This window comes from Papio anubis, chromosome 15 (assembly GCF_008728515.1).
Source record: "Papio anubis isolate 15944 chromosome 15, Panubis1.0, whole genome shotgun sequence".
Lineage (NCBI taxonomy): Eukaryota > Metazoa > Chordata > Mammalia > Primates > Cercopithecidae > Papio > Papio anubis.
In genome coordinates this window covers 3,545,339-3,564,291 of record NC_044990.1, presented here as the reverse complement: position 1 = coordinate 3,564,291, position 18,953 = coordinate 3,545,339, and the positions used below count along the sequence as shown (strand labels likewise).

General features: G+C 41.2%; 2 protein-coding genes across 7 annotated transcripts in view; one reads left to right on the top strand and one right to left on the bottom strand.

Moving 5' to 3' along the window:
- MIPEP (mitochondrial intermediate peptidase) overlaps window positions 1–5,903 on the top strand; it is a 213,321-nt gene extending 207,418 nt beyond the window's left edge. The window contains exon 20 of the transcript XR_004178620.1: window positions 5,128–5,903. The gene's annotated coding sequence lies outside the window, so the exon portion shown is untranslated. The remainder of the gene's footprint in view (window positions 1–5,127) is intronic.
- Window positions 1–18,953, bottom strand: part of TNFRSF19 (TNF receptor superfamily member 19) — a 105,797-nt gene that overhangs the window by 12,105 nt on the left and 74,739 nt on the right. For all 6 annotated transcript variants that reach the window (XM_009191633.4, XM_003913670.4, XM_009191635.4 and 3 more), the window contains 2 exons: window positions 5,090–5,254; window positions 3,797–3,922 (listed from right to left, as the gene is read on the bottom strand). In XM_009191633.4, the coding sequence (XP_009189897.2) occupies window positions 3,797–3,922; window positions 5,090–5,254 (291 nt within the window). The remainder of the gene's footprint in view (window positions 1–3,796; window positions 3,923–5,089; window positions 5,255–18,953) is intronic.

Sequence of the window (18,953 nt, the reverse complement as noted above, 5' to 3'; positions counted from 1 at the left end):
AAACCACTCAAAATATTTAAAAATCCAGTTGTTTTTTTTTGAAGAAATAGGCTGCTAACTAGACTAATAAGAAAAGAGAGAATATCCACATAAACACAATTAAAAATTACAAAAGGGATGTTACCACTGACCCCACAGAAATAAAAATAACCATCAGAAACTACTATGAACATCTACACACACAAACTAGAAAACCTAGAAGAGACAGATAAATTCCTGGACATATATACCCTCCCAAGACTGAACCAGGAATAAATCGATTCCCTGAACAGAACAAAAACGAGCTCCAAAATTGAATCAGTAGTAAATAGCCTACCAACCAAAAAAAGCCAAGGACCAGATGGATTCACAGCCGAATTCTACCACATGAACAAAGAAGAGCTGGTACCATCCCCATTGAAACTGTTCCAAAAAAATGAGGAGGGACTCCTTCCTAACTCATTCTATGAGGCCAGCATCATCTTGATACCCAAATCTGGCAGAGATACAACAAACAAAACTTCAGGTCAATATCCCTGATGCACACCAATGTAAAAATCCTCAATAAACTACTTACAAACGGAATCCAGCAGGACATCAAAAAAGCTAATCCACCACGATCAAGTAGGCTTCATCCTTGGGATGCAAGGTTGGTTCAACATACACACATCAATAAACGCGATTCATCACTTAAACAGAACTAAAGACAAAACCATGTGATTATCTCAATAGATGCAGAAAAGGCTTTCAATAAAATTCAACATCCCTTCATGTTAAGAACTCTCAATAAACTAGGTATTGAAGGAACATACCTCAGAATAATAAGAGCAATCTATGACAAACCCACAGCCAACATCATTCTGACTGGGGAAAAGCTGGAAGCATTCCCCTTGAAAACTGGCACAAGGCAAGGATGCTCTCTCTCACCACTCCTATTCAACCTAGTATGGAAAATCCTAGCCAGGGCAATCAAGCAAGAGAAAGAAAGGGCATCTAAGTAGGAAGAGAGGGAGTCAAACTATCCCTGTTTGCAGATGACATGATTCTATATCTAGAAAACCCCACAGTCTCTGCCCAAAAGTTTCTTCAGCTGGTAAACAGCCTCAGCAAAGTTCCAGGACACAAAATGTACAAAAATCATTAGCATTCCTCTACACCAACAACAGCCAAGCCACAAGCCAAATCAGCAAGACAATCCCATTCACAATTGCCACAAAAAGAATAAAATACTTAAGAACACAGCTAACCAGGGAGGTGAAAGAGAATTACAAAACACTGCTCAAACAAATCAGAGAAGGCACAAACAAATGAAAAAACATCACATGCTCATAGATAGGAATAATCGATTTCATTAAAGTGGCCATACTGCCCAAACAGATTCAGAGCTATTACTATCAAACTGCCAAAGACATTTTTCACAGAACTAGGAAAAACCTATTTTAAAATTCATATGGAACCAAAATAGAGCCTGAATTAGCCAAGGCAATCCTAACCAAAAAGAACAAATACAGTTCCTTCAATACCTAGCTGGAGGCATCATGTTAACTGATTTCAAACTATATTACAAGGCCACAGTAATCAAAACAGCATGGTACTAGTACAAAAACAGGCACATAGACCAATGGAACAGAATAGAGAGTCTAGAAATAAGACGACACACGTACAACTATCTGATCTTCGACAAAATTGACAAAAGCAATGGGGAAAGACTCCCTGTTCAATAAATCCTGGGATAACTGTCTAGACATATGCCAAAGATTAAAACTGGACCCCTTCTTTACACCATATACAAAAACCAACTCAAGATGGATTAAAGACTTACATGTACAAACCAAAAGTATAAAACCCTGGAAGAAAACCTAGGCAACACCATCCTGGACATAGGAATGGGCAAAGATTTCATGACAAAGACATCAAAAGCAATTGCAACAAAAGCAAAAATTGACAAATGGGATCTAATTAAACTTAAGATGTTCTGCACAGCAAAAGAAACTATCATCAGAGTAAACAGACAACTTACAGAATGGGAGAAAATGTTTGCAAACTATACATCTGATAAAAGTCTAATATACAGCATCTATAAGGAACTTAAATTTACAAGAGAAAAACAACCCCATCAAAAACTGGGCAAAAGACATGAACAGACACTTCTTAAAAGAAGACATACATGTGGCCAACAAGCATATGATAAAAAGCTCAACAGCACTGATCATTAGAAAAATGCAAATGAAAACCACAATGAGATACCATCTCACACCAGTCAGAATGACTATTATTCAAAAGTCAAAAACTAACGTATGCTGGCAAGGTTGCAGAGTAAAAGGGAATGCTTACACACTGTTGGTAGAAGTGTAAATTAGTTCAGCCATTGTGGAAAGCAGTGTGGCAATTCCTCAAAGAGCTAAAAACAGAACTACCACCTGACCCAGCAATCCCATTACTGGTTATATACCTAAATATATAAATCATCCTACCATGAAGACACATGCACATGAATGTTCACTGCAGCACTATTCTCAATAGCAAAGACATGGAATCAACCTAAATGTCCATCAATGATAGACTGAATAAAGAAAATGTGGTACATATACGCCATGGAATACTATGCAGCCATAAAAAGGAATGAGATCGTGTCTTTTGTGGGAACATGGATGGAGCTGGAGGCCATTATCCTCAGTAAACTAAAGCGGGAACAGAAAACCAAATACCATATGTTCTCACAAGCGGGAGCTAAATGATGAAAACACGTGAATACAAAGAAGGGAACAACACACAATGGGGTCTACTTGAAGGTGGAGCATGGGAGGAGGGAGAGGAACAGAAAAAGTAACTATTGGGTACTAGGCTCAATACCTGGGTGATTAAATAATCTGTAAAATAAAGAAATGTGTAACACGAGTTTACCTATGTAACACACCTGCACATGTACCCAAAAACCTAAAATAAAAGTTTAAAAAAAGTTGGTATTACCTTTGCCCCTATTTGCCCAAGTTAGAGACCAGTTTCCCTTTGAATCACTTTCCTAAACTTTCATTCTGTCAGTAGTCCAAGGGACAATTATGGTTTGTGTAAAACCTTGAAATGGACTTCTCACCTCTCTCTTAAGAAATTCTAAAAATAGATATATTTTTTAAATAGACATATTTTTAAAATAGGCATATTAGTGTTTGGTTTGAATCAACCAGACAGCAAAGGATATAAACTCCTACTCTACCAAAGGTTACCGTGATTTTAAATAAACTGACTCAAAATAAGAAAGACAAACATGCCCCAAAAGTTGCTGAAAAATTCTAGAATTTTAACGAGATGCTTGTTTCCTTTTTAATACTTAAGAGACTCAAAACACCCAAACCAACAGGAGATGGTGGAGAATAATCTAACAAGATTAGTTTTCACTAGAAGACTCAACAGGAGATGGTGGAGAATAATCTAACAAGATTAGTTTTCACTAGAAGACTCAACACAGCCACCTCGCTGTGAGATGCAGTGAAGCCGGATCTCAGCTCACTGCAAGCTCCGCCTCCCGGGTTCACGCCATTCTCCCGCCTCAGCCTCCTGAGTAGCTGGGACTACAGGCACTGCCACCTCGCCCGGCTAGTTTTTTTTTTTTTTGTATTTTTTTTAGTAGCGACGGGGTTTCACTGTGTTAGCCAGGATGGTCTCGATCTCCTGACCTCGTGATCCGCCCGTCTCGGCCTCCCAAAGTGCTGGGATTACAGGCTTGAGCCACCGCGCCCGGCCCACCAGGACCAATTCTTGCTGCTTCAGCTTCTAGGCGCCTCCAGACCTCCTAAGGGCACTCCCCTGCTGAACTTACCGCAGGTCTGCGCTGAGTCACGGCGGCACTGGCAGCAGGCCCTGTGGGCGTATTGGTGGAGCTGAGGTCTGTCAAAACACGACAGCTCAGAGCCGTTGTACTGAATGTCCTGAGACCGCAGAGACCCTAAATGAGGGGTGAGAACTCTGTCAGGGAACACAGTCTCCTCTCTGCGGCAGTCCCGTGAACATCCAATGCAGACCTGTACCATTCTAGCTTTCGTATTTTTAAAGAACAAGTCAGCTATCCTTCCGACGTTTGAGGACTTCTTATATGGAAGCACAAACATGAAATAATTTGTTAAGAAAGTTCAAAATGTAGGGTACTAATGTTGCCATTACTGACCATGATTTTTATTTTTGCCTAGTGGCACAGGGACATCACAGCCTTGTAAGTCTCCTTACAAAGTTGTGCAACCTTAGTGAGTTCTACAGGTGACCCTTGAGCAATGCGGGTTTGAACTGTGCAGGTCACTTATACACAGATTTTCTTCAGCCTCTGCCACCCTGAGACACCAAGGCCGACCCCTCCTCCTCCTCCTCCTCAGTCCACTCAATGTGAAGATGATGAGGATGAAGGCCTTTACAATGATCGGCTTCCACTTAATGAAGAGTAAATCTTATTTTGTCTCCCTTATGATTCTCATAGTAACGTTTTCTTTTCTCTAGCTTACTTTAATGTAAGAATACACGGCATAATCCATATAACAGGCCAGGTGCAGTGGCTCACACCTGTAATCCCAGCACTTTGGGAGGCCGAGGAGGGCAGATCACTTGAGGCCAGGAGTTCGAGACCAGCCTGGCCAACATGGTGAAACCCCATCTCTTCTAAAAATATGAAAATTATCCAGGCGTGGTGGTGGGCGCCTGTAGTCCCAGCTACTCCGGAGGCTGAGGCAGGAGAATCCCTTGAATCTGGGAGGCAGAGGTTGCCATGAGCTGAGATCACGCCACTGCACTCCAGCCTAGGTGACAGAGTCAGACTCTGTCTCGAAAAAAACCAACAAAACCCACCAAAATATACAAGATGTATTAACTGTTTACCAGTAAGGCTTCTCATCAACAATAGGCTATTAGCAGTTACGTTTTCGGGGAGTCAACACTGACGTGTGGATTCTTAACTGTTCGCCTAGCCCTCTGCTGTTCAGGGATCACCTGTGTTTCCTATGCCCTGTGTTCTTTCACAGCTCGCTGGTGCTTGTCTCAGCCAAGTCTCTTGTGGAACACTTGCACGACAATGGTAATAAATGCCCTTCCCCCAAATGCTAAGAAATGTAATGAGCTCAGAACTTACAGCTGGGTTTCTTCTCCATAAACTGTCTCTTACAATAGATGACGCAGAGGATGAGCAGGGCCAGCAGGACGGTGGCCAGAGCGCTGCAGATGATGGCAGCCAGCGCCGTGTCCCGTGGGCTGGAGGCTGTGGACGCGATCTTCACGAGGTTGACCTTGCTGGCACCTGAAACCACAGGAATGGGGTCAGCACGCTCTGATCAACCACAGATGCAGTGCTTACGGCGAAGCTGGCGGGCACCCTTACCGGTGGCCTTCCCATGCTGTGAGAACACCAGCATGAGATATCTGAAGATGGCTCAAGCATCCCTCCACCCAGAAGATGTCTTTAATGGGACAGCTTTACCCGCACCCCACAATGTGCTGGGTGTCCCTCTCCTCTGTTCCCACGGCACTGTGGACACACAGCCCTCGACACATCGCGTTACTAGAATCTGCCTTCAGCCCCACCAGAGCAGAATTGTTTGTGAGCTGGGGGTCTGTCGTCTTTATCTCTGGCTGCCCAGTACTTGGCGTGTGGCAGGGAACTACTGTTTTTTATTTAATTGGAATTGCACCACATTTTTAAGCAGACTGAATGCATGCATCCTTTTCGGGGCAACTTGAGGGGAAAACAAGGAGTTGGATCCTCCAGAACCTTACAGTAGACCCCAGTTTTTGAGACAGTAAACATCTCTGAATGCCTTAGCTGTTAAACTGCTGGAAAACATCGAAGTTTTGGAGAAAAGAGTTAATAATGTTATTACACTATGGAAAGGCTGGCATAGTCATGTGCTAAGAAAGTGGAGAAATACATGTTATTTTAGAGGGTGGTACTGCTTTGTGGTTCAGGGCAGATTCTGAACCCCATGGCCTGGGTCAACCTCTACCTGTATGACCTTGAGACACTGACTCGAGTCTCAATTGCCATCTGTTCAAATGGAGGTAATAACAGTGACTGACTGAGGCGTTATATAAAGTGTGTAGGACTGGCTGTGCTGTAGAATCATTAGCCACTGTAATGATGATGATAATAATTAGCATTTTAAAACTATCCTGAGGGTACCAGGATAAACAAACTCATTTAAATCAGAGATCTATATCCAGTACAGTTAAACAGCATATCCTACTCAACTAACCCCAAAATAATCTGAGAGAAATGGATTTAAGAGGGGCATGAAATCTACCTAGAGGGGCCGTTAACATTTTCTCTTTCCCAAGCAGATGCCCTGAGTGAGCTGAGGCGCCCTCACTCTGCTTCCCCGGCAGGTGCCGCTCACCACAGGAGCCTCCCCTCAACTGAGGATTACTCCAGGTAGAAATGTGCTTCATTTCAAGTTGTCATGTCATTTCAAGTTGTCTAGAAACCAAATTTAAAACGTAAAAGGGAGGCCAGGTGCGATGGCTCATGCCTGTAATCCCAGCACTTTGGGAGGCTGAGTTGTGAGGATCTCTTGAGCCTATGAAGCTGTAGTGAGCTGTGATTGTACCACTGCGCACCAGCCTGGATGACAGAGCGAGACTGTCTCAATAATAAAAAAAAAAAGAAGAAGAAACAGGTAAAATTAACTGTAGTCTATTTTACTTAGCCAATATATCTTAAATATTGCATTTCAATATGTATTCAATATAAAAATTATTGACATATTTTACATTCTCTATTTGGTATTAAAATGTCAAAATCCAGTGTTGTTCTAAAGACACAGCTCACCTCAATTCAGACCAGCCACACTTCAGATGCTCAGTAGCCACACGTGGCTAATGGCTATCATAACGGACACTGCAACTCTAGAGACTGAAAGTCTGTGTCTGTATTTGTACAAGTTGGCACCTAAACACAAGCCGGTTTGTCACCTGGTGCCTTTCTCCTCCTCCCTGGCTACACACCCCTCACTCCCAATAAGATTGTATGACACTTGAGGCTAGAGCCAGAGAGAAACACTTGAGTTAATATTACTGAATCATAAAAGCAGGAGAGCAGGCACTATCATCTCGGAGCATGGATCCTGGTATTTCCAGTCTCAGTGATTCCAGGCCACACATATGAAAGTCTCTTACTGCCACCTGGGAAGGCACACACACCGTATATTTTGGGCTTGGATGAATAAGGCTCAGAATCCAATCATACATTTTATTTTTTAAATTTTTTTATTTTTGAGGCAGAGTCTCGCTGTCTTGCCCAGGCTGGAGTGCAGTGGCCGGATCTCAGCTCACTGCAAGCTCCGCCTCCCGGGTTCACGCCATTCTCCTGCCTCGGCCTCCCGAGTAGCTGGGACTACAGGCGCCCGCCACCGCGCCCGGCTAGTTTTTTGTATTTCTTAGTAGAGACGGGGTTTCACTGTGTGAGCTGGGATGGGATGGTCTCGATCTCCTGACCTCGTGATCCACCCACCTTGGCCTCCCAAAGTGCTGGGATTACAGGCGTGAGCCACCGTGCCCGGCCCCAATCATACATTTTAAAGGACATTTATTTGCAAACATGTTTAATATTCACAGAATATATTTCATCACTTCTAACTCTATAGAGCACTGTCATAAGCAAACGGCACACACTAAATGTTCATTATACAGCACGTTAAAAAGAATCACACCCCTGACCTGGGAGAGATTAAATCTAATCTGAAACAGCCTCTATCAGTGGACGGAGTCACAAAAGGACACATGAGCACAAGCACAGCTGTGCAAACACTGAAAGTGCATAACTGGAGAGGAACTTGCATCCCACGCAAGTTGAAATAGCAGCCACAGAGAAGGGGAAGTGACTTGGAAATGAAAACATTATCTATCTGGATGAAATGGTGAAGCTGTGGGAAACTGTCATTTACATTGGTGAGGAAGGCGTTCACTTCAGAGTGAGAAGAGTCTCCTTAGCTTACATTTTTGGTCAAATAACCCAGCCCTACACAATATGGGGTTTTAGCAAGAGCTGTCATAAAAATGAAGCTTAATACATGATTTGAGAGGAGGACTTAAAAGTTCCCAACTGTTGTAACCATGAAGCTCATCGATTGACACAGAACTGGATATTCAGAAAAATCCTGGTAAGAATAGGGATTTGGGGTTAAAGTAGTATCATGATTAGAGTTCTTTACATTCTTACTGTTTAAAATCCTTCTAAAATACATTCGTCAACTTATTTTCCTTAATATAAAAGGAACTGTCTCTAACTTACAGATAGGTTAAAATGTCCCCAAAGTGGAGATTTCCTTCTTAATTTGGCAGTTTGTAACTCAGGATTTATGTTCTCTAAACATGCCTTGTTAACACATATACTATAGGGCGCAATAGTGTCCAATGATACCTAGTTGCCACAGTAATATCAATTTTAAAGGAACAGTACATCCAATATGCCCTTTCTCCACACATTTCCCCAGGCAGTGGCATCTAAAAACAAACAAGAAAAATATACAAGTTTTACTTCTTGATTTTTGACGCATAGATAACAACAGGCATCTTACTGACTCAAACACCCTCAGAGAGTCCTCATGGGAATAGAGCTCTGGAAACTGCCTTCTTGATTCTTGCTTATATGTAAAAGTTTATAACACTTAGAGCAAACATTCTTTTTTTCTAGGAAATGGGTTCGTCATTTTTGGTTCATCATTTTTAGCTTTGTCACATATAGCAATGTAGACATAAATAGGAGATTGGACTGAATATCATTTGATTTTAGAACAGCGCTAGAAACTAATTCTTTTTAGTTTTTAGTAAAAAAAAACTATTTTCTTGTAATTCTTTTTGACTTGAGCAGCAAAAAACAAAAACAAAGCAAAACTAAAAATAAGGCACTGGTTGGGGGGGGCAGATTTATACTAGCTACATAAAGTGGCTTCCACTCTACAAAGTTTTTGTTAATTGAGATATTGCTGATAATTCCTAAGAAAAGAACTTATCTGCTCTAAAGGAAAAGGTATTGTTTTGCTAACCTGTGGCAATGATACTGAGATGAAAGATTCTTTCCACTCACATGCCTTGATTAAATGCCCCGTTCTAGTTCACTAGGCAGACTGAATGCCAGCCAGGAATTCTGCCCGTATCTTATTAGGATTCCGACAGTACTTCTGAAGAAGTGGAAATAGGAATGTCCACATGCCTTGGAAAGTTTTTAACTCTTCCGGAATACAAAATATTTCTTACTCTAACCAATTAAGTTATTAAATTCCGCCATAATCTTAGCACTACCCTTTAGCGATTTACTTCAGAGCAAGGACTGTTTTCTTTCAGCTTACATTTTACCTACATTACATGGGTTCAGTTTTATATTGTGCATCTCCTTAGGAGTTCAACTCAACTGAACAATTATGTCCTGGGTGTCTGAGTACGACATCCTACAAGGCATTAAAAAAGTTGGAGCAAATCTGAGTAGAAGAAAAGGAAATGGAGGTCTCCAGCCAAGTCTGGCAAGTGTGTTTATAAAGTCCCAACTGAGCTTCTTTGGAGTAGACCAAGGTGCAGAAATCCACATCCTCTCCCCACATTCCATCCCCTAAAGAGCTTCAAGCATAGCTGGAAAGCCTTGAAATACATATATTGGAGACACTTGTCACACTGGACAAAGGCAAGAGCAACTTCTCAGATGCTGCAAATGAGGAACCTATTTGCAAGCCACAGAGGTGGCGAAACCGTGCCCACTAGCGTCTGCAGAGACAGCTTCTAACACACCTTCAGCGCCTCACCCTCCTCACTAGGTAAAGTGGTGCGCGTTCATGGATGAGCTTCATTGGATACGCAAGAAAATCACGACCTTGAGTCACGTGCTCAAGGTTACACAGCAAAGCAGAGGCCGCGTGAAAACGGGATCCAGGCCTTCTGAGCCCCTCCCGTAGACCGCACCGCTCCACAGACGCAGGGAGCTTCTGAGATCAAAACATTCTGTCGGGTAGTGATCACCAAAGTACAGCTCCTGTTTGTTTACCTAAGGGCCCTGCTCATTTCTGTGGGGAGAACTCGGCAAGGCCACAGAGCAGTCACAGGGCTTTCCAGACAGCAGAGCCGCCGGAGCGCGCATGGCAGCTGGTTCCGCAGCAGGTCACCTGCCCATAGAAATGTTCGGGGTCCGCCGCCTTACCGTGGGTCTCGGTGTCTGCATGAAGGGCCGCTGTGATCAGACGTGGGGGCAGTGAGCACGCTGAGCAAGGACTGGGTGTCCTGGGACAGGGACGGGGGCATTCTGTGGAGGTGATGCATCTGGAAAGGGCCCGAGTAGGGAGGGAAATGGGAAAGGATGCGCACAGGCAGTCACAGCTGGACTCTGCCTGGGCTTGTCAGGCTCCCTCCTCTGCCTTCTGCTGCTACTCCCTACTTGCTTAACCTCTCCAACTTCCTACTATGCAATGTTTAAAAACCTGCTCAACAAAACATCCTTCTTCCTGGAGAATTTTCCTAACAAAGGGCCCCATTCAGGCGGGGCTGCTTGGGAGGAAGGGAACTGGTGTCCAAAACCTGGCTCTTGCCACTTGCCACCCTGGTCACAAACAAGACTTTTTTTTCACAGCTCTTAATCTCAGTTTCCTCCCTGGGCAGGCTCCTCGTGCAGCCACCAAGACCCACTGAGGCAGAAGGGCCTGAATATTCTACTGGGGCAGGTGAACCCCTGCGGAACCAGCTGCCAGGCACACTCCAACAGATCTGCTGCCCAGAAAGTCCCCTGTGGGGGGACACAGCGTGGCCACTGTGGCCTGGCTGTGCTCTCCCTGCAGAAATGAGCATGGCATTTACATGAACGATGAAGTCGGATACTGGATTTCAGTACTCTGAAATTTCCTTTCCAGTCTGATCTGCTCTCCCGAACTCCAGAGTCATACAACCCACAGCCTACTTGGCACCTCCACGTGGATAAAGACGCATTTCAACTCACCATGTCCAAAGCATGTGCCCCCTACTACAAGCAAATCCCACAACACACTCCTTGCCCCTCCCACAGATCTTCCTCACCTGTCAGTGCCTCTGTCCACAGTGCTCCCCTAGCCTGCCACAAGAACTGCACCTCAGCTGCCGGAGTCCTTCCGCAAATGTCACCACCTCAGTGAGGCTTCCCACCAATCTATTTAAAATTGCAGTTTCTCCCGAGCACTTCCTACCCACTGCCCTGCTTTCTCTTCCTTCACAGCACTGAGGATCATCTGACATTTTGTATACTTGTTTCGTTCACTGTCATTCTCTCCCAAGGTAGGAGCTGGAGATCCCATCCTGCTTCTCAAACACACGCACTAGGCTTGTGGTTAAGCTAGGTCCAGCAAGAAGCCACACTGCAGCCGCGCCTGACCATGTCCAGGTTTGCGTCAGTGGGGAGGAAAGTGGGCCTACGGGGTGTGCATTGTGTGTGGCTCACATCCACTCAGGGAGCCATTGCTTGACCTAGACGTGCCCCTCACTGTGAGCAGGGAAGTGAATGCAGCAGCCAAGCCTTGATTCTCTGTGGGAAGCAGATGTCTAAGGCTGGCTTAGCACAAGGGGCAGGAAGCTGGGCTCTGAGACATCCTGTCGCAGAGCTGCTTTCCCAGGCTGAAATGCTAAATAAGAGGAAAACTTCTATCTTAAGAGGTCACGATATTTCTGGGTCTCTCTGTTACAGCAGCTTAGCCTTTATCCTAGCCAATTACATCTCTCACTGAAAGCGCAGGGAGATTTGCTTGTATTTTTAACATCTATAAGGGTTCCTGGCACATAGCTGGTGCCTGATAAATATGTGTTAAATGAGAGAATGAATGAACGTCTATGAAAGAAAAGGAAAAACCCCAAGTATTCCAGAAAGGTGACTTAATGGGGACTTGTCCAATCAATTAGATGAGATTACGCCAATGATGTGTTCACTGGTTGTCTAATAACCTTCCACCTTGGGCTACGTAGCTAATGACAGTGCAGATGGGACAACTGGAGCAAAGAACAGTTTTGTTTGCAAGCACTTACTCTTTGCAGTTAATCAGGCCATGTGTGAGAGAGCAAGGGTGGCTCAGATAGATCAACAGATAATCCATGTAGACCGCTGACCACATCCTTGGAATGAATATCAAACGAAAACTTGGCCTTCTCTAGTCCATTTTAAGTAGCGCTTCATGGAGTCATCACAGAAGGATCTCATTATATGCCAAATGTAATCTCAGTTAACAATCTATATAAAATGATGACTGACGTATAATGAATGCCCAAAGAAGAAAAGGGGAAGACCTTCAGGAGGTGAACCGCTTCGTCCAACGCAAGTGCTTTGGGACCAGTTTCAGAAACTACCAGGTGAGCTGGATAATGGGGACAGTGAAGTGTTGATATCATTTGACCAAATTAGTCGTATTAATCTGACATGTTTACTTACTCCCCTCCAACAGTAGACAGAGGTATGGAGAAAACAGTGAGTGCCTAGAGGGCAGTTAACCACGGGAGACTGTATTTGTCTTTTGTAGAAAGGTAGCTGAATTATCATCAATACCATCACAGTGACCACATAACCACAGGTGCAGGGACCAGCCCCTACACACCCACTTTCTGGGTGCTGCAATAACCCTGTGCGGAAAGGATCTCATAGACGGAGACGTCGACATGTATCTCAACATACTTTTTCATGCCAAGCAACCATTAGGTGGCTGGATCTAGATCTGAGCTCAGGTTAGTTTGACTCTTAAAACTTATGTTTTATTTTTTTAAAAGCATGCTATGTTCTTCCCAACCATTTAGAGTTTAAAAAAAAGATAGACTACAGTGTGAAGGATTACTGGTTCAGATTCTGTAAAGACCAGTATATTCTAATCAGGTAACATATACAATATAGCTTGACCTAATTTAAAACACAAGCATGGCTTTACAAATCCAACCTGTTTTATCTAAACCCTAGATTAAGGAGGCTATTGAATTTTATTACAGTAAAAAACAACATATGGCTTATAAACTTCATTTCTAAGTGTTATTTGAAAGGTCTATGTGCTATCATAAAATGAGTATTAAATAAATGTAGTAGGGGAGATCAGGTTGTAAATGAACTAGTTATGCTTTCTGTCTGGGCTTCCACCGTTGAGATTTCATTAATGCCTTAGGTTTTCATTAGAGAGTTCAGCACATGAAAATAACACATCTGGTTTCCTGCTGTACAGCGTATCACTCTGGCAACTCCAACATAATTGGAAATGCAAGCATTTTTACTTATTGGTGACTATGTTTTGACACATGCAATTCAATTAGCAATAAGTACTGGAATATAAACACCAAAATGAGACATTTAAAAATATTTTTCACTGAAATATTTTATCTTTGACTTTCATATTTGCTTCAAGTAAACTACAATTCAATCCATTGCTTTCTGTGCTCTTCTACCAGCACCACCACCACCAAAAAGCCCAAATCAAATCAAAGTTTAACAAAATTAAAACCTGATGATCAATCTATTTCTAGTCATGTTCTTTAAAAATGATTAACAAAGAGCTCTCTGCAATCTTAACTGAGACACGCACACACTTGTGGAGTGTAAGCTTTATCTTGTTCATCTAAACTGGTTAAGCAAAAATATCTGCAACACTCAACATATGAATTCCAGATGTACCACTGCAGAGTCTGCCAATCAACAAAATAGTTGAATTTGTAAAATACACTTTATACCAAGCACTCTGACACTGGATAAATGTGAAAGAATAAGCCTTCATCATTTATGTTTTTTAAATTTTAGACTTTAGTCTTAGGACTCTGTTTCTTTTTCAGTAACCAAAAGAAATATTATTCTTTTAAAAAGCTTGTTCTGTTTGTTCTTCCATTTATATCCATAGCTACAATTTTTAAATTGAACTGATTTTTTAAATTATAGTAAAATATACATAAGATTTACTATGAAGAAGCTGAATACATTCACAATGTTACGCCACCATCACCACTAATTCCTGAACATTCTTATTTCCCCAAAAGGAAATCCCATCCCCATTAAGTGGTCACTCCCTTTCCCCCATCCCTCTCGCCCCTGGCAAGCCCTAATCTGTTCTCCGTCTCTATGGATGTGCCTATTCTGCATATGTCATATAAATGGATATACAGTGTTATACAGCCTTTTATGTCTGGCTTCTTTCACTTAGTATAATGTTTTAAAGATTCATCCATGGTGTAGCTTGTATCAGAGCTTCATTTTTTAATGACTGAGTAATATTCCATTGTATGGATACACCACATTTTGTTTAGCCATTTCTCAGATGATGGGCATCTGGGTTTTCCCAGCTTTGGCTCTTGTGAATAGTGCTGCTGTGCACTCATGTACAAGATTATTCCACATATTTAAAAACATTCCACAAAGATACATCATGTACTTGTTTCACACGCTATCAAAAGGTACATTACTGCCATTAAACTAAAGATTATGTTAATTAATAAGTCAGTCAAAAATACTTCCTAAGCAAGAGCTAAGGAAAGAATGGAGGGATTTTATGCCAGAAGAGCTGGCTGGGGTCAATTCCTGTAGGGATTTACAGTGACTGAGAAGTTTGGATTCTATTCTAAGAATGACAGGAGGTACTCAACATCAGAATACACATTCTCCTCATGTGTACATGGAACCTTCTCCAGGATAGACCACCTGTTAAGTCACAAAACAAGTGTCCATAAGTTTGAGAAGACAGAAATCATACAAAGTAGCTTTTCCAATCATAAAGGAATAAAATTAGAAATCAAAGAGAGAATGAGAACTGAAAAAGTCACAAATATACGAAAATTCAACAATACAATCTTAAATAATCAATGGGTCAAAGAAGAAATCACAAAGAAAATTAGAAAATAATTTGAGGTGAATAAAAGTAAAAACACAACATAGCAAAACTATGGAATACAACAAAAGCAGGGCTCAGAGGGAAATTTGTATCAATAAATTCCTACATTAAAAAATGCAGCAAGATCTAAAGTCAATAACTTTACCTTCCACTTTAAAACATTATGGAAAAAAAACAAACTAAGCCAAAAGGTAGCAAATGAAAGGAAGTAAGGAGGACTAGGGCAGAGATCAATGAACTAGAGAATAGGAAAATAATGGTAAAAATAAAACCAAAAGCTGACTTTTTGAAAAGACCAATAAAATCAACAAAACTTTAGACTAAGAAAATTAGAATAGTCAAATTACTAAATTCAGAAATGAAAGAGAATATTACTAAAGTCTTTACAGAAATAAAAAGGATTATAAGAAAATACTATAAACAGTCATATGCCAACAAGTTGGACAAATTATATAAAATGGAAAAATTCCTAGAAACACATAAACTAACAAAATAGACACAAGAAGAAACAGAAAATCTGAATTGATCTATATAACCGAAGAGATTGAATCGGTAATCAAATACTTCCTGAAAAAGAAAAGCCCACAACCAGACAGCTTTACTGGTGAATTCAACCAAATACTTAAAGAAGAATTAACTCCAATACTTCTCAAACTCATCCCAAAAAATGAAGAGGGGAGAACACTTTTAACTCATTCTACAAGGCTAGCATTGCTGCATACCAAAGCCAGATAGAGGTGCTATGAGGAAAAAAACCTACAGCTCAAGATCCCTTATAAATATAGAGACAAACATTACCAACAAAATAGTAGCAAACTGAATTCAGCAGCATATTAAATGATTATACACCACGACCAAGTGGGATTTATCCCAGGAAGGCAATGGTAGTTAACCACACAAAAGTCAGTCAATACAATAAGCAATAATAAAATGAAGGGGAAAAATACACGACAAAATTATTTATGCTGATAAAGCCTTTGACAATATCTAACACTCTTTCATGATAAAAACACTCAATGAACTAGGAAACTTCTTTAACATTATAAAGGTCATATATTAAAAATTCACAGCTAACATCATATTCAGTGATGAAAGACTGAACTGAACACTTGCTTTCCCCCAAGATCAAGAAGACAAGGGATACCCATGTTTACCAATTCTACTTAATATGGTACTGGAAGTCCTAGCCAGAGAAATTACTCAAGAAAAAGAAATAAAAGCATCCAAATTGGGAAGGAAGAAGCAAACCTACCTCTTTTTGTAGAAGACATTATCTTACATGTTGACAACAATAAGGATTCCACAAAAAACTGTTAGAACTAATAAATGAATTCAGCAACATTGCAGGATACAAAATCAACATGCAAAAATCAGCTCTATTTTTATACTCTAGCCATGAACAATTGAAGAAGGAGATTAAGAAAATAATTCCATTTACAAAATATCAAAAAGACTAAAATGTTTAAGAATAAATTTAACGAAGGACGTACGAGACTTGTACACTCAAAACTATCAAACACTGTTGAAAGAAATTAAAGAAGACCAAAATATATGGAAGCACCTTCCATGTTCATAGACTGGAAAACTTACTGTTGTTAAGATGACAGTACTACCCAAAGTGATATGCAGATTCAATGCAATTTCTGTCAAAATTCAATGGTATTTTTTACAGAAGTGAAAAAGCCTATCCTAAAATTCATATGAAATTTCAAGGAACCTAAAATTCCCATGGAATTTCAAGGAACCCTGAAACAGTCAAAATAATCTTACAAAAGAACAAAGATGGAGCACTCACATTTCCCAATTTCAAACCTTACTACAAAAGCTACATTTAAAAAAAAAAAAAACAAAAAACAACAACCAAAAAAAAAACCGGGCATAGTACTGGAATAATGACAGACATATAGACCAGTGGAACAGAATCGACCGTCCTGAAGTAAACCCGTACATTTATGGTCAACTGATTTTTTATATAAGTGCCAATACCATTCAATGGGGAAAGGGAAGCCTCTTCAAAAAATGGTGTTAGGAAACCTGGATGTCTACCTGCAAAAGAATGAAGTTGAAGACTACCTCGCACCACATTTAAAAGTGGACTAAAAATAGATCAGAGACCTAATCCAAGAGCTGAAACTAAAATTCTTAGAAGAGGCTGGGCACAATAGTTCATGCCTATAATCCTAACACTTTGGGAGGCTGAAGTGGAAGAATTGCTTGAGTTAGAGACTAGCCTGGGCAATGCTGCGAGAACCCATCTCTATTTAAAAAAAAAAAAAAATGTAGCTGAGCATAGTAGTGTCACCTGTAGTCCCAGCTACTCAGGAGGCTGAGACAGGAGGATCATTTGAGCTCAGGAGTTCAAGGTTACAGTGAGCCAAGATCACACCACTGCACTCCAGCCTGGGTGACAGAGCGAGACGCCATCTCTAAATAAATATATAAATAAATAAATATTCTTAGAAAAAGACATAGAGGAAAATCTTCATGACCTTGGGCTTGGAATGGTTTCTTAAATGTACACCAAAAGCAAAGGAAACAGAAGAAAACAATAGATACATTGGACTTTATAAAAATTAAAAACTTTTGTGCTTTAAAGGACACCATCAAGGACATGAAATGACAGCCCACAGAGTAGAAGAAAATATTAGCAATTCATTTATCTGGTAAGGATTTAATATCCAGAATATATAAAGAGCTCCTACAACTCAACAACAGAAACAAACAAATTTAAAAGTAGACAAAGGATTTGAATAGACATTTACCCAAAGACATACTAATGGCCAATTAGCACATGAAAAGATGCTCGCCATTAATAATTAGGGAAATATAAATCCAGACATAATGAGATACCACTTCATACCCATTAGGATGGCTATAATTTAAAAAATAGAAAATAACAAGTTTTGGTGGAGAAGTGGAGAAATTGGGACCTGTGTGAAAATGTATGACTGTTACTGGTGAGAATGTAAACTGGTGCAGCTGCTGTGGGATACAATTTGGCAGTCCTCTAAATGTTAAACACAGAGTTACCATACAGCCCAGCAATTTCACTCCTGGGCATATACCCCAAGGAATGGAAAATGAGGAATCAGATACTTGTATATCTTCATAGCAGCATTATTCACTATAGCCAATAGGTGGAAACAATCCAGTCGTCCATCAACAGATGACTGGATAACAAAATGTGGTACAGACATACAGTGGAATATTATTCAGCCTTCAAAAGGAAAGAAAACTTGATATATGCCACAACACGAATGAATCTTGAAAACATCATGCTAAATGAAATAAGCCAGACACAAAAGGACAAATATTAATATAATTCCACTTATAAGAGATACCTAGAACTGGCAAATTCATAGAGACAGAAAGTATATTATAAATTACCAGGGGTAGGGCAAGGGAGGCACAGTGAGCTTTTGTTTAATGGGTGTGGAGCTTCTGTCTGGGGTGATGAAAGAGATATGGAAGTAGCTTAGCGCTGATGGCTGCACAATATCATGAATGTTATTAGCATCACTGATTTGTACACTTAAAAAAAGGCTGAAGTGGCTAATTTTATGTGATATATGTTTTCCCACAATTAAAAAGAAAGCTAATAGGAAGTGACTGGGGGAACTTCAGGGTGGAGGGTGGCAGTTTCTACCTTCCACTTCAGAAAGATCACTGCCCGCTGACCGGGGAGGGAAAGAGAGAAAGTGCAGGCCTGGGGGCGCCGCAATGTTCCAGATGATGATGGTGATGGCTTGGGTTAAGATTACAGTCACAGGCCGGGCGCGGTGGCTCAAGCCTGTAATCCCAGCACTTTGGGAGGCCGAGATGGGTGGATCACGAGGTCAGGAGATCACAGACCATCCTGGCTAACCCGGTGAAACCCCGTCCCTACTAAAAAAATACAAAAAAACTAGCCGGGCGAGGTGGCGGGTGCCTGTAGTCCCAGCTACTTGGGAGGCTGAGGCAGGAGAATGGCGTAAACCCGGGAGGCAAAACTTGCAGTGAGCTGAGATCCGGCCACTGCACTCCAGCCTGGGCGACAGAGCGAGACTCCGTCTCAAAAAAAAAAAAAAAAAAAAAAAGATTACAGTCATGGAGGTATTGTGAGTTGGCTTGATTTGAGAACTGTTTGTTCTAAGCGTATTTGCATACACTGATGGA